The following is a 12,293-nucleotide window of genomic DNA, read 5'->3' on the forward strand; positions in this document are numbered from 1 at the left end:
GCGACTGATTTGAGAAAATTATTCGGCATTTGCCTCTTCGCCTTTGCTTTACCATTCGAACAGAGAACTGTTTACCCTAGCCGAGAATGCTTTCCCTAACACCACAGCTTCCAACATTCCAGCACCGGGTTTCGGGTGGATGATGGATGGAAATTCGATTTGTATCCTCCCCGCCCTAGAACCAGCGCTTCCGGGTTTTTGCGAAGAGCATCCGGCAATGACGATTATTTTTGGCGCATTTCCCTAAACCCGATGTGGACGCTGTGTGCGTGCCAGTGTGTACCATCGCTATAAAGCGATCAATTAGATCCTCGATGATTCTCCGAGCCTCCCGGGGTTCCGGACCGCGAAAATCTCGCTCGAGGGAAACCCAGCGAACCGCGGCGATAGCATCAATCATGGAAATTTATCGAAACCAACTTTGCCATCGCCGCCATCGCTTTCGCTTCCCATTCGATAGGCCTCACAACACCCACCCACCCTATCCTCCCGGTGCTTTACGGTTCGTTTGCTCCTAATCATTGGCGAGCGAACCGTTCGCCTTCGAGTGGGAAAAGTCAACCCTGCCCCTCCGCTCCACTCTACGGGCGCCGTTCAAAACCTGGCGTACGGTACGATGCAGCGATTTCATCCCCCCGTTTCGAGTCAATTTGTAAATATTCGCCATGTTTGCCACGTCCATTTTTGATTTGCGAAAATGGTTGAATTTAACGCTCCCTACATCACCCTTGCTTCCTGCTTTTCATTCCATGGTTTGATATATTTTCGTTTCGACAGCAAATCAAACAACTGCAGGATCTGGTGCAGGCCGCAGCGCTCAACCACGAAACAACGATGGCAGCACCGATCTCCTCCTCGTCCTCTTCTGCCCTCGGGCCGGCGTCGGCCGGTGGTCCGGGGGTGAAGCAAGCCGCCTCCACCACCGCCACCCATCAGCTCAACTCGTTCTATCTCTACACGGAAACGGTCAAGGGATTGCCGTTCAGTTTGCAAATCTACGGGTACGTATCGAAACCGGAGTTGATTTTAAAGTTGATTAGATTAAAGTAGATTTAAAAAGTGTTATTTTTAATGTAAATGGTTTTTCGTTGGTTCATCCTTTTTTATACTCTTTTTAATGTAATTGGCTTTCATATTTATTCATTTTTTATACTTTACTCTCAATACACCACTTAAAAACCAATTTGTCATTTAGTTGCCAACCCTAATCAGTATAAAATTAAGAATTACGGATGAGATTATCTCAAATCTACAGCATAAAAGATCCTGCTTTAAGTTTACTTGATTTTGAAAAAGGAAAATTTATTTAAAGCTGTTCATATACTGCTGGAAATTTACAAGCCAAAACAATGTACCAATGCAGAAGGCATTTTACCAACGGAACTCAGCTGGCAACCTGTTCGTGAGAAATTCGGTTATTCGTACCCCAACCCGCCCCCTCCAGAACGTTGATCACAATCCATGAAATTTAAAATGTAAATGCAAAATTCAAAATTTCTCCTCCAGGATCAATTCCGTTAGCCCGGCATCCGAACGAAGTTCACACCGAGACTGACGTTCACTATCTCCCGCCCATCTCAGCAGGATGGAAGCGCACAAATTCAAATATTTTTCTGTTTCTCTTGCTTTTCCCTCGTTTCATGCTGGCCGCAGCGATCAGCTCTACTCCGACCAGCTGTACATGGCCATGGAGCGCTCCGGATCACTGCAGGACATCGTGGCAAACGGCACCGTGCTGGTTACGGTGATATCGTACAAGAATCTCACCAGCTTCCTGCCGCGGTTCTACTTCGCCAAAAATAGGTTAGTGCATGGAAAGCGGAGCACACAAAGAATGGTCCCACAACAAAGAGGGTTTCGCCCGGTTTCCGGTATTATTTAATGGGAAGAAAAAACATGATGTCTGTTCGACGGAACGTATCCCGGTCTTGGTTCGATCGTTCGCGATACACGAATCCTTGATCGTACGTGGACATTCACGTGCTTCGAAGCCATGTGTACAGGTTATCGCATGCCCGAGTTCTATCGCAAATTATTCCATCAATCTCCCGTCACTCAGTCTACTCATGTATGAAACGAAGTGCAAAATAGGAAAAAAAATAGTCAAATCCGAAATTTTGCTGAAAAAAGAAAACCCATGAACTACTATTTCCAACCATCCCAATCAACCCCAGAAAAATCTTTGAACTTGCATTTGTATCGTGTGTTCGTTTCTACAGAGATTCTAATGATTCCCTTTTCCCAAATTGTCAATCAAACTTCCCACACTCGGGCAATACACACACTTTTAACATTCTCGGCCATTCATTTTTGCCCACACAGCTTCGGTACCGATATCGACTACATTCCGGCGTCGAAAATAATCTCCAGCTGGCTGTACTACGCCAACCGGACCGGCAGTGAAACGAACCAACCGCTACACGTGCCACTGGAGGCGGCCCACGTGGAAATCATTTTTCAGCACGAAAATTCGCCCACCAGCGAATGGATCCCACTGTGCGGGTAAGTGTTAATAAGCAATACGAATGGGCAAAATGTTGCAGGGTGTGATGAGTAAGCAACACCCTCGCATAAGGATTAATTTGCGTGCCATCACCTGTCTAGCAAAGTTGTTTTAACCTTGTGGAAATAAAATTAAATTGTGGTAAACTATCATAACATTATTCTATTGGTTTAGTCACAAACACGCGTTAAATGTAAATAACGTAAAAAAAAGATCGACTCTTTACAACGATAAACAAGCGTTGTCTCAACAGATAAATAAATAAAAGTGTGTTGAAATACAAACAAACCCAGCCACCCTATCTCTAGCAACAAACTGCTAGAAACAAAGCGTACAAAAACAATCATCTGAAAATTTTTTTTTTTTAATGATGGCGTAAGCAAAACAATAGAGGCGTTTCTGTAGGCTGTGACGAGCGTAAACATCCAACCCCCGTTAGGCGCCGTGCACTGGAGGGCACCCAGAAACATTGGGGCGTTGTTGGCGAGAGAGTAAATAGAAAAAAAAGATACAACATAAAGCAGCAAACAAAAATGGAAAGCATCTGTTTTCCAAAACCCCACCCAATCTAAATGCCAAAACCAAAGTTATCCCGCGCTAGACCCGCGATTATTTGGCCAGCCCGCGGAAAAATCAACCACCTTCAAACGGCACCGAACGCACGTATTTATTTTATGTTGTGCATAAACCAACGGAAATAACACACACACGCGTATGTGTGGGCTTTTCTCGGAAAAGTTGCCCCACAATTTACGCATATGGATGGCTGTTTTCTTAAAGGAACGCAACAAAAGCAATGATGCCCACCATCTGAAACGCGAAGAAAATAAATGATGCGCCGATTGAGCTGAATCATCATTTGCACCACCCGAAATCCATCGAACGTTCTCAAGGTTCCTTCTCGAGGCTGACTGGCACGGATCCATGATTATTGGTTAGCACTCGTTGTAAATTCAGGCTCCGTGGAAAGTATGCCGCCGCCAGTGAAAACAAGCAACTGAACGTGATGTTTTCACGGCGGCCGGATAATGAAAGCCACATTCGGTTGGCTTCGAAAACATTGTCGGTGAATAATAATCTGATTATCGTGAAGACACGTGGTGAAAATGCAAATTCCTAGCATAGGTTTTACGAATTCCTAATATAGGAATTAATTTCGTAGGTTCATTCGAACCATAATTTAATCGGGTTACACCGAACGCGTGTATGCAGCGTGTGTATGCAAATTTCACAAGAAAATTCTTCTCATCGAACGTCGTGTAAGTATAATTCCATTGAATCAGAAGTACTGCAAAGGAAGTAAAATTGAAAGGTACTATAAGGTCAACGTGTAGAATACCTCCGAACAATTGCTGCTCATTCAACAAAACGAGCGAAGCTGTTCCAGAAATTGAACGTTCAGTTTCTAATACCTCTCGAATCTTGACGACTTACAATAGAATTCCAAAATCAGCCATTGCAGAATCTGTTCAGCTATGAATGGTGCCATCAGACAAAACGTTTATTTTACGCAGCACCGAGAAAATTGGTTCCCATGCCAATAACGGAACATTCGGTACTCGAAAAGATGAATTTGGCGTAAGCTTCATAATACCACATATTCCTTCCCACCCTGTCGAAGCAATCACCCATCAGGGGGAGGAGGAGGGAGCATTAGAGTCAACCCGAAAGTACAATCAATTTCTATGATCAACGATCGCTTTCGATGGGATTCGGAGCGTCTCCGGGCGCCAAAGCACAGACGCCACCAACATTAATTTTGACGTTTGCTTCCATTCACCCATTCCAGCTACGACGCGAAGGCAACGTTCGAACCGACTTGGCGCACGGATCTGTGCATCACCGAGAACCTGATGGAGAACATCACGCGCTGCATATGTCCACTGTCCGGCACATTCGTGGTGCTGCTGGCGAAGAAGAACTACAACGTAAGTATTTCTTGCACATCGTCCCAATGAACCCTTGCTTCCATATAGCGAGTTCCTTACCATCCGCCCAATCATGCCAAAACCATTCCAGGGGTCAATGAGTCGAGTGAAACACTAACACACACACACACACAAACACACACTGGTTGACCGGATACGCCCGAAGAAGTGACGGCCTCCCTTTGGTTCGGGCAAGGTTGTCGGGTGAAGGGCGTACCATCTTATAAATCCACTCCGATGCACGGTGCGGTTTTGAAGCCTGTCTATGTCAAGAGCGTCTTACACGTTCGCCGAAGCTACCCTCTCGTAGGGGATGCTTCCCTTGGGCACCATGATGGTAGGAATACACTAGAATCTAATGTCAGTATTTGTTCGTTCGTCAACTTGAACAACGCATATCTGTCAAGTAAATTACGGGGAAAAAAGTATTCCAGCACTTCCTTAATCATATTAAGAAGATTCTTTCCCACGTGTTGTAAGCAGGATCAAACCAATTATCGCACCTTTTTGCTCTATTAAACGCCTTAGAAGTCATCAATCCTTTCGACACACTAAACATTATCCCTCCTTTATGGTTTATCAAATTCTTTTGAAGTCATCAAACCTATCGTCATATTCTTCAGGTTTGATAACCCCTTTTCGCTCTTTTTGAAGTTGGTGTAAGAACGTGAATGTAAATTAATTGAATTACTTCACGTATCATCTATTCTTAAGCTTTTTTCAACGAAACCGGTTAGGAATGTTTTGGAAAGGAAAGATATTCCTGTCCATGATATCTTTCGAAATGCTACTTCATGAAATGATGAGTAAAAGGTTAATTGGAGCAAAAGTGAAGTTGCTGGGAAAATCTCAACCAACTTCAAACATTTGATGTCTATCCGGTTAGGTTACACTGTTGAAAAGGAACTTTCTCTCTCTGAAAACTACTTGAAGTTTCGATGGGCTAATTATTTTCCCATTCCAACGTAAATTAGCAGTTAAATCCAGATCAGGTAACGTCGGTTGGGGGCTTTCCGGTTCCTACCGCGGAACGACAAGAAAATCTCCGGTTGATTGTAGAGCTGCTCCACGTTTCGGCATTCTTGGCAACATTCTTCCACCAGCTTGACACAGTTTCACTCGGGGCCGAGGGGGTTGGGTTGGGATTTACCGCACCCGAGACGAATCCATCCAACGAGTGTTTCTCGGCAGCGTCGGCAAAAGGCAAAACCTGCAAACTTCTGCTTAAATGGAAATATTTCACTGGCAAACAATAAATTTTCATTTAATTCAGTTTAATGATACTTAAGGCCCCATTAGAATACATTCGGGGGGGTCGGCTCGGCATCACCCCCGTACTATCCTAACCATGTTGGATGGAAAGTCGAGGGTAGCCTAGACGCATCCAGCCGGAAGCTGGCCGGAACGGCGAAAGAGTCCCATTCAATGGATGCGGGTTTCATTCGTAGATAAAAATTGAATGTAGCATCTTCCGCCGCGCCCCGTCACTTCCGTTTCGCAACCAGCTTGACTTACTGGTATCTAGTTTATCTTGTTTCTGTTTAAAAAAAAAGGCCAACCCCCTCCTTCGCTCTCTAAATTTGGCTACGCCCGGATGGCAAAACCGGAAGCCCTGGCAGCAGTTGGTAGTAGAAGCTCAGTCGACTTCCGGCATCCCGTCAGCCCGAGCTTTGAACAGTTGTCTTACTGCGGCCCCAAATCCTTCCCCGTAAGGCTCGCAAGCCTCGGTCCCGTACCGTACTTGCGAGATTTACGTCAGAAGATGGAAAATAGATTCAAATGGCGGAGTTTATTATGCCCGACAAAATATGCCAGTACTCGCTAGCACGTTTCACGCAGTGCGTGTGTCGCTCTCTGAGTTTCCGACCGTTATCTCGATGGTTTTAGGGGGGAAAAATCACTTGCCTCCACCCGCACATCCACCACCCTTGGGGAGGGCTTTAGAGAATGGACTAAAAAGGCAATTGGTCGTTGGTCTAGGATTGTCGGGTTGCAGAAGCGTTACGCTGCGTTATACTGAATGTTAGCACTCCATCTACTATCCACGTTCGCTTTGCCGAAGGCGGTACGAGAAACACGAGTGACTAAATAAATCATTGTTTTCTGTTTAGCATGAATTGTGAGCATGCCTCACTCGGTGGTTCCAGTGCTGGGTAAAGATGTTCGTTTCAATTTTCTCGCAACATATAGTTTGCAACATTCACAGGGCGAACGTCCTAATTTAGGGCACTATTATTCCATAAATTAATTTTCCTTGACAGTTTCTAGTGCAATTTTCGCCACAACAAATGCAAATCATTGTCAAACCATAGTATTTATTTATCCAATTAATGAAGAGGCGTACTGTGTTTTTACCTCTTTGCAGGTATCAGATAATTGAACATCAATTTGCCCAACAACTCTAGTAATTAATCGCATCATAAGAGTATTTTCTAACACAACCGTGAACATTATGGTATACCTCGTTATTTACTAGTGCAACAAGAGAACCTTAATGTCCAACGATAACATATCAATTATTTACACCAAACACTGGTAAAAAAACATTTCCTAAATGTTACATATATTACAATAAATTTAATGCAACAATTTATGCATGAAGAATTAATCAAAAGTTGCTAGAAACACTTTTGGCTATTCATTATCTTTTGAGATTAGAAGTTCTGCTTAGGATTACTTAGGATGATTCAAATCCCCAAAAACAATTTCCAAATCCCCCCAATCATTTCCATAGTGTATTGAAGCACCTACAAATTGTACCAACGGGTCAATTTTATTTATGGTCAATCAGCATTAGATAAAACACTTCGGTATTTAGTTTCCTGGATCCTTTTTAATTTTTATTTTTTTAGTTTTTTATTTGGCCATCATCTTTAACTTTTTCAACTCCAGGAATTTGCTGCAATTTCATACTAATATGATATCATCAATATATAAACATTCTTCCGTGGAAACTGACGCGTAACGCTAAGGCCGGAACGACTGCAGCAAGAATGAGGCAGCATGCGCAGGGGAATACGTGCCGGTGAGAAAGAGCGCGGTAGTGTAGACCAGAGATACGGATTCTGCACTCGCTGCATTGTATCGCTGTGCTCTCTCAGTACCATCCCGCTCACGATATGAAAGAGCGAGCGGATGCAGACCAGAGGTGTGCAACTTGCGCTTCGCACTAATCGGTTGATGAATACAAGGCGACGCTCTTAGATAATGGTTTGCAAGCACTGCTTGATGCTTTCTCGATGTACCGTAGCGTAAAGTTCTTTCGAAAGTATGCCGCTTACGGTATGAAAGAGTGTGCATATGTAAATCAGTACTCCGCGCCTGAGCTACACACTGACTGGTACAGCAATTGAAAGAGACTCTAATTTCTAAAAAAAAAAAAAAATATATACGTATCCATTCGCGCATACTTTTGAATGGAAGGATTCGCAAAAGAAAACCATGCTTACGGGTGAAGTTCCTACTTGAAAAAGGGACACATGCAACACCAATTCGTTTTAAGAAAACATGCCAAACGCTATTCCGGTATGGGTTAAAGAAGCTGCAATAACGCGACACCAACCACAATTATTACGAACTAAATTAACACGTTAAGCGGTCCCGCGGGGTCGACAGTGTTCTTTCCCGTAAGCCGGTGTCGGTCTGCTCTGACCGACAGAATCCCTTTAAGTAGGAAGGCGTTTGTACGAATTGCTGGCAGAACGAAAAGCAGTGCAATTTGCGCATAGCGCTTAACGTGTTAAACTGTCCAGATCTACAACTATATTGTTTATGTTGAAATCATATCTTTCATCTAAATTTCATATAAATTGAAATCATATGTTTCAAAATTCAAGCTGATTAACATGCACTGTGTATACAATACACATGTACCACAATCGAAAAATCTACACTTAAAATATTTACTACAGGTCAGTTTATGGTGAATAAGTTAATGCGCCAAAAACACAATCCCCAACAAGGGGGTATCAACTTCCATGGGCAAAAGAAAAAATGAGAGCTCTGCCAACATAAATTGGTTTTGACATGACAAATGGTTCAAACCTAGCATTTTTTACCAATCGGAATTACAACATCATGAAAAGGAAAACATAGAATATGTTGCATTCGATTCGATCATACTTTGGACACCTAAGAACCCGTAGGTGTCTTCATCTTCACAGGCTAATCTCTGAATGAATGGATCGTTCTATGAAATGCCTTTATCGAATGCGAATTCATTTAGGCATTAACAGTAGTGCGCTTTTCTACGCGAAAGTAATGACGAAAACTTTCTATCTGCTATGTACTGTATTAAAAACAGCCTTTAGGTAGGGTTTTAATGAAGCTTATGAAGCTGTTTTATCCCAGAGTGTGTCAGCTTGATGTACTTCGTTCCAACTAACTTTAGCAGACAGGATTTTAGTTTACTGTCGGATAGTGGACGGATCCGTAAAGTGCGAAAAAAAACAGAAGTAAATGTCCGAATGAAAAGTGGCTTAATTGTAGCTTTTGAGAGATTTTGTAGTCGTAGCGATCCTGGATGTTGCAACATAACATCGATTCCTTAAAAAAAATCATTCAAAATTTCTGGGTAACTCTATCACACACGATATATATCACAGTCACTTTGAAGTAAGAACAGGGCAGTAGATGATCGTGAAGCACAGAAAAGAACGGATACACATGCAAACATGAATATTTTTGTTGGTTACGATCACATTTCTGGCCCTTGGTCGCAAGTCCACCTGATATTGTTTTACGATAAAATTTACTACATCGTTTATGTTGCATAGTGAATGAGATCGAGTGAGAATTATCCAGTATTCTTTACCCTCACTTCGATCACGTAATTATCGTGTTTTTTAGTTTCCAGGTATTTTTAATTATTTATCGACAAAATGCATTCTTCACACTGTATATGTTTATATCCATCATATTTACTGTATCAACACTGTATTCTTGACACGGCTAGCCATAAGCAGATCAAAACAATGACCGTAGTACAAACCGAGCTAAGATTTCCGAAATTCGCAATTTATTATGATTTAAATTATTGAACCCCCAAAAGACTCTACACGGGCCCGTGTAACCGGGCCGTTTTACCTAGTCATAAGTAAAACAAATACTTTCAAATAGATGACCCTGTTTTAAATTGCTATCTCTATGAAAAAATTATGCAATCTGGACCCATGCTGGTATTAACGTCCCAACATTTAAAATCATAAATTTATGCTACGGTCTACGCTTCCCGAGCGGACTGCCCGTTGGTACGATGGTTACAGAATACTGAACAACCAGCATCCGGGGAGTTAAAATTCGGGCGACAGACGAAGCCCTCTCCACTATCAGCATCCTTTGGCAAGCATCAATCCATCCATTCGTTCGGGTGACATTAGCTTCGATTGGCGAACATCCTCGACCGGCATCCGCCTCGTCGACAGCGTTCCGTCACGTCACGAGACGGCGATGCTACAAAGTTTTTAATGTTCTCAAAGCTCCCATTGCTGATCGCCTCCTGCTGCCACCGGGACCGTTCGTTCAACCCGTGTCGTCCGTTGTGGACGATGAAAAGTCAGCTTTCGACACACCACTTGTCGCTATGGCGTTGGATGCGAGCAGAACGTTTTCTTTCCGTTGGGTTTTTGTCGACAAATTCTCTTTTACGATTTTCAGCAGGACTCTTTCCCTGCTTTGGCTCCGGTTTGTCAACCGGCGGCATCCACGATGGGGAGAGAGGGCAAAGAATTTATGTTGCGAGCTATAAAATTTTCGATACGACTTGTTTCTTATTGAATGCCGGCGAGATTTGTTCGACGAGTGCTGGCGATTTTTAACATTTCCACCCGGGCCCCTTGTCCCCGGCCGTTACACTCAGCCGTCCCGTAATCCAATTCATCCATCCATCCGTTTGCGATTTCGGTCACAAAACTTGAGCGACAGTGCCCTTTGCGCGTGGAGGAGCGAAGGAAATCCGGCCACCAGTGGTGCTGTCGGTGTTTATTTCCATTTTATGTTGGTTTTTCATGTGAAATAAAATGATAAGGTTATGGTTTTGCGGATGCCGCCCGGTTCCGACTGCGTTTCGACTTTTTCCGCCGGACGATTGGATTTGTCTGACAAACGGAATTCGAAACGGAAAACCGACCGCGCCGGGTGAGCTACGTGAAACGTGAACCGAGCAGTGCTGGAAGTTTGATCGGAACGGTTAAATAAACAATTTGATAAATTGCTATGCTTCCGCACATTTGTACCCTTTTGCCAAATCATTTGAAGAGTTGTTTGCAGCAGTTCGAAGATTTTATCGTGATACCTACGAACATTTGAAGTACCTTGAAACACACACACACACACACATTACAATAGATGGGCCACCAGAATCAGCTCATTATGGAACCCATTAAACGCGCTAATTACGTTTGCCAAACCGGTTCTACCCCGCTCATCAAAATCATTCCTGCACGGAGCAACGGCGGATTTCCTCGAACACCTACTCGACCCAAACACTTCATCAACCCGCCTTAACCTTTCGAACTTCGAACAAATTCCCTATTAATCACCGAAAAGTTCTAAATTAATTCCGCCCGCTCCCAAATAGTTGATGAGTGCCGTCCGAGCAAGCTGCGAAAAAGTGAGGCAAAAATTCGTCATCCTTATCGGCACGCGCACGACGGGCTACGAATACCAACCAGGTGCAGGATAGTAGTGATGCCGGCACAAGTTTTGCTCCTAATCCCAGGCTCGGGCTCGCGTTGAGCCCATGCCGGACAGGGAACACAATTAATAACACTCCATCAAGCACCAATAAACTTCCACTCGGGGCTCCAAATGGCCGCCTTTAGGATCGTTGGTGAATTTTAAATTGCTGCAAATGACTTGCTCTCCACTGAGCGGTAAAGCGATTTGTAGCGAAAGGAATGGCCAAAGATGAATTTAATTATCACTCAAAATTGCGTACCTTGGTTGGGAACAGAAAACAGTAGCTTCTATTATTCACATTTAGTATTGGAAACACATTTTTAAACACAGAAAGGTTTCGATTCTGCTCTAGAATAACTTCCCTCATCAAAGTAACCTTAATTTAGTAGTAGATTACTTTGCGTTGTTTATAAGGAAGAAGATATTCGAATCGTTTAAGAACAGTCTGCCTTGAATATTTGGTGAGAATAGCGTAACGCGAGGAATCGGACCACACTGCCTCGTGTGTGTGTGTCGCAACACCAGGTTCAGACATATTCCCAGCTGTGAAACAAACATTCGAAAAAGGATAAATTCACCAGTGCTCGATTGTTCAATTTTCCTGCTGGAAAGAAAAATAGTAGAATCGTAGAACGAAACCAACTTCCTGCACACCAGAGCTCATTTCCTGCCCCGCCAGGCGCGCTCATTTACATTTTTCATCATCCTTTGCTCGTTTTCTCTCTCTCCCTCCCCGCAGCCCTCCGTACCGAAGACGTCCGCCCGGCCAATATTCGTCGTGATCTGCTGCGGATGCTGCTTCCTTCAGTCGTGCGTCGCCTTCGCCATCATGCTGCCGATCCTGTATCAGCGCCGGTGCTGTGTGACCTTTTTAAAAATGCAATTCTGCTCCGCCACCTCGCTGGCGATGGCCATATTCGTCCTCGGTTTGCTCCAGCTCTTCCCACCCGTAAGTAGCAAAAGGGTAGTTCGCACATCGGGGTTTCGGTCTGCTCTGTTTCCGAACACGGCGCTCAAGTTGTAAGCATGCTGTGCTCACCGCCTTCTGCGGTGTTGGGGTTTTTCGCCCTGAGCTCAGCTGGATCGGTTCGATCGGCGTTGTGTCGAAACGGTTGGTCCTTCCGGTCCCCGGTGCTCGCACGCAATTAAATTGTAAATTCGGTGCGGGAAGAATTCGCGCGCCA

The 12,293-nt window shown here is 43.9% G+C and overlaps 1 protein-coding gene across 1 annotated transcript in view; it reads left to right on the forward strand.

Moving 5' to 3' along the window:
• The window catches only part of LOC131293304 (uncharacterized), a 109,974-nt gene that overhangs the window by 70,325 nt on the left and 27,356 nt on the right, over positions 1 to 12,293 (forward strand). Inside the window, exons 14-18 of the mRNA XM_058321384.1 lie at positions 778 to 1,001; positions 1,654 to 1,803; positions 2,323 to 2,502; positions 4,293 to 4,431; positions 11,849 to 12,058. Coding sequence (XP_058177367.1) covers positions 778 to 1,001; positions 1,654 to 1,803; positions 2,323 to 2,502; positions 4,293 to 4,431; positions 11,849 to 12,058 — 903 coding nt within the window. The remainder of the gene's footprint in view (positions 1 to 777; positions 1,002 to 1,653; positions 1,804 to 2,322; positions 2,503 to 4,292; positions 4,432 to 11,848; positions 12,059 to 12,293) is intronic.

This window comes from Anopheles ziemanni, chromosome 2 (assembly GCF_943734765.1).
Source record: "Anopheles ziemanni chromosome 2, idAnoZiCoDA_A2_x.2, whole genome shotgun sequence".
Taxonomy (NCBI): Eukaryota; Metazoa; Arthropoda; class Insecta; order Diptera; family Culicidae; genus Anopheles; species Anopheles ziemanni.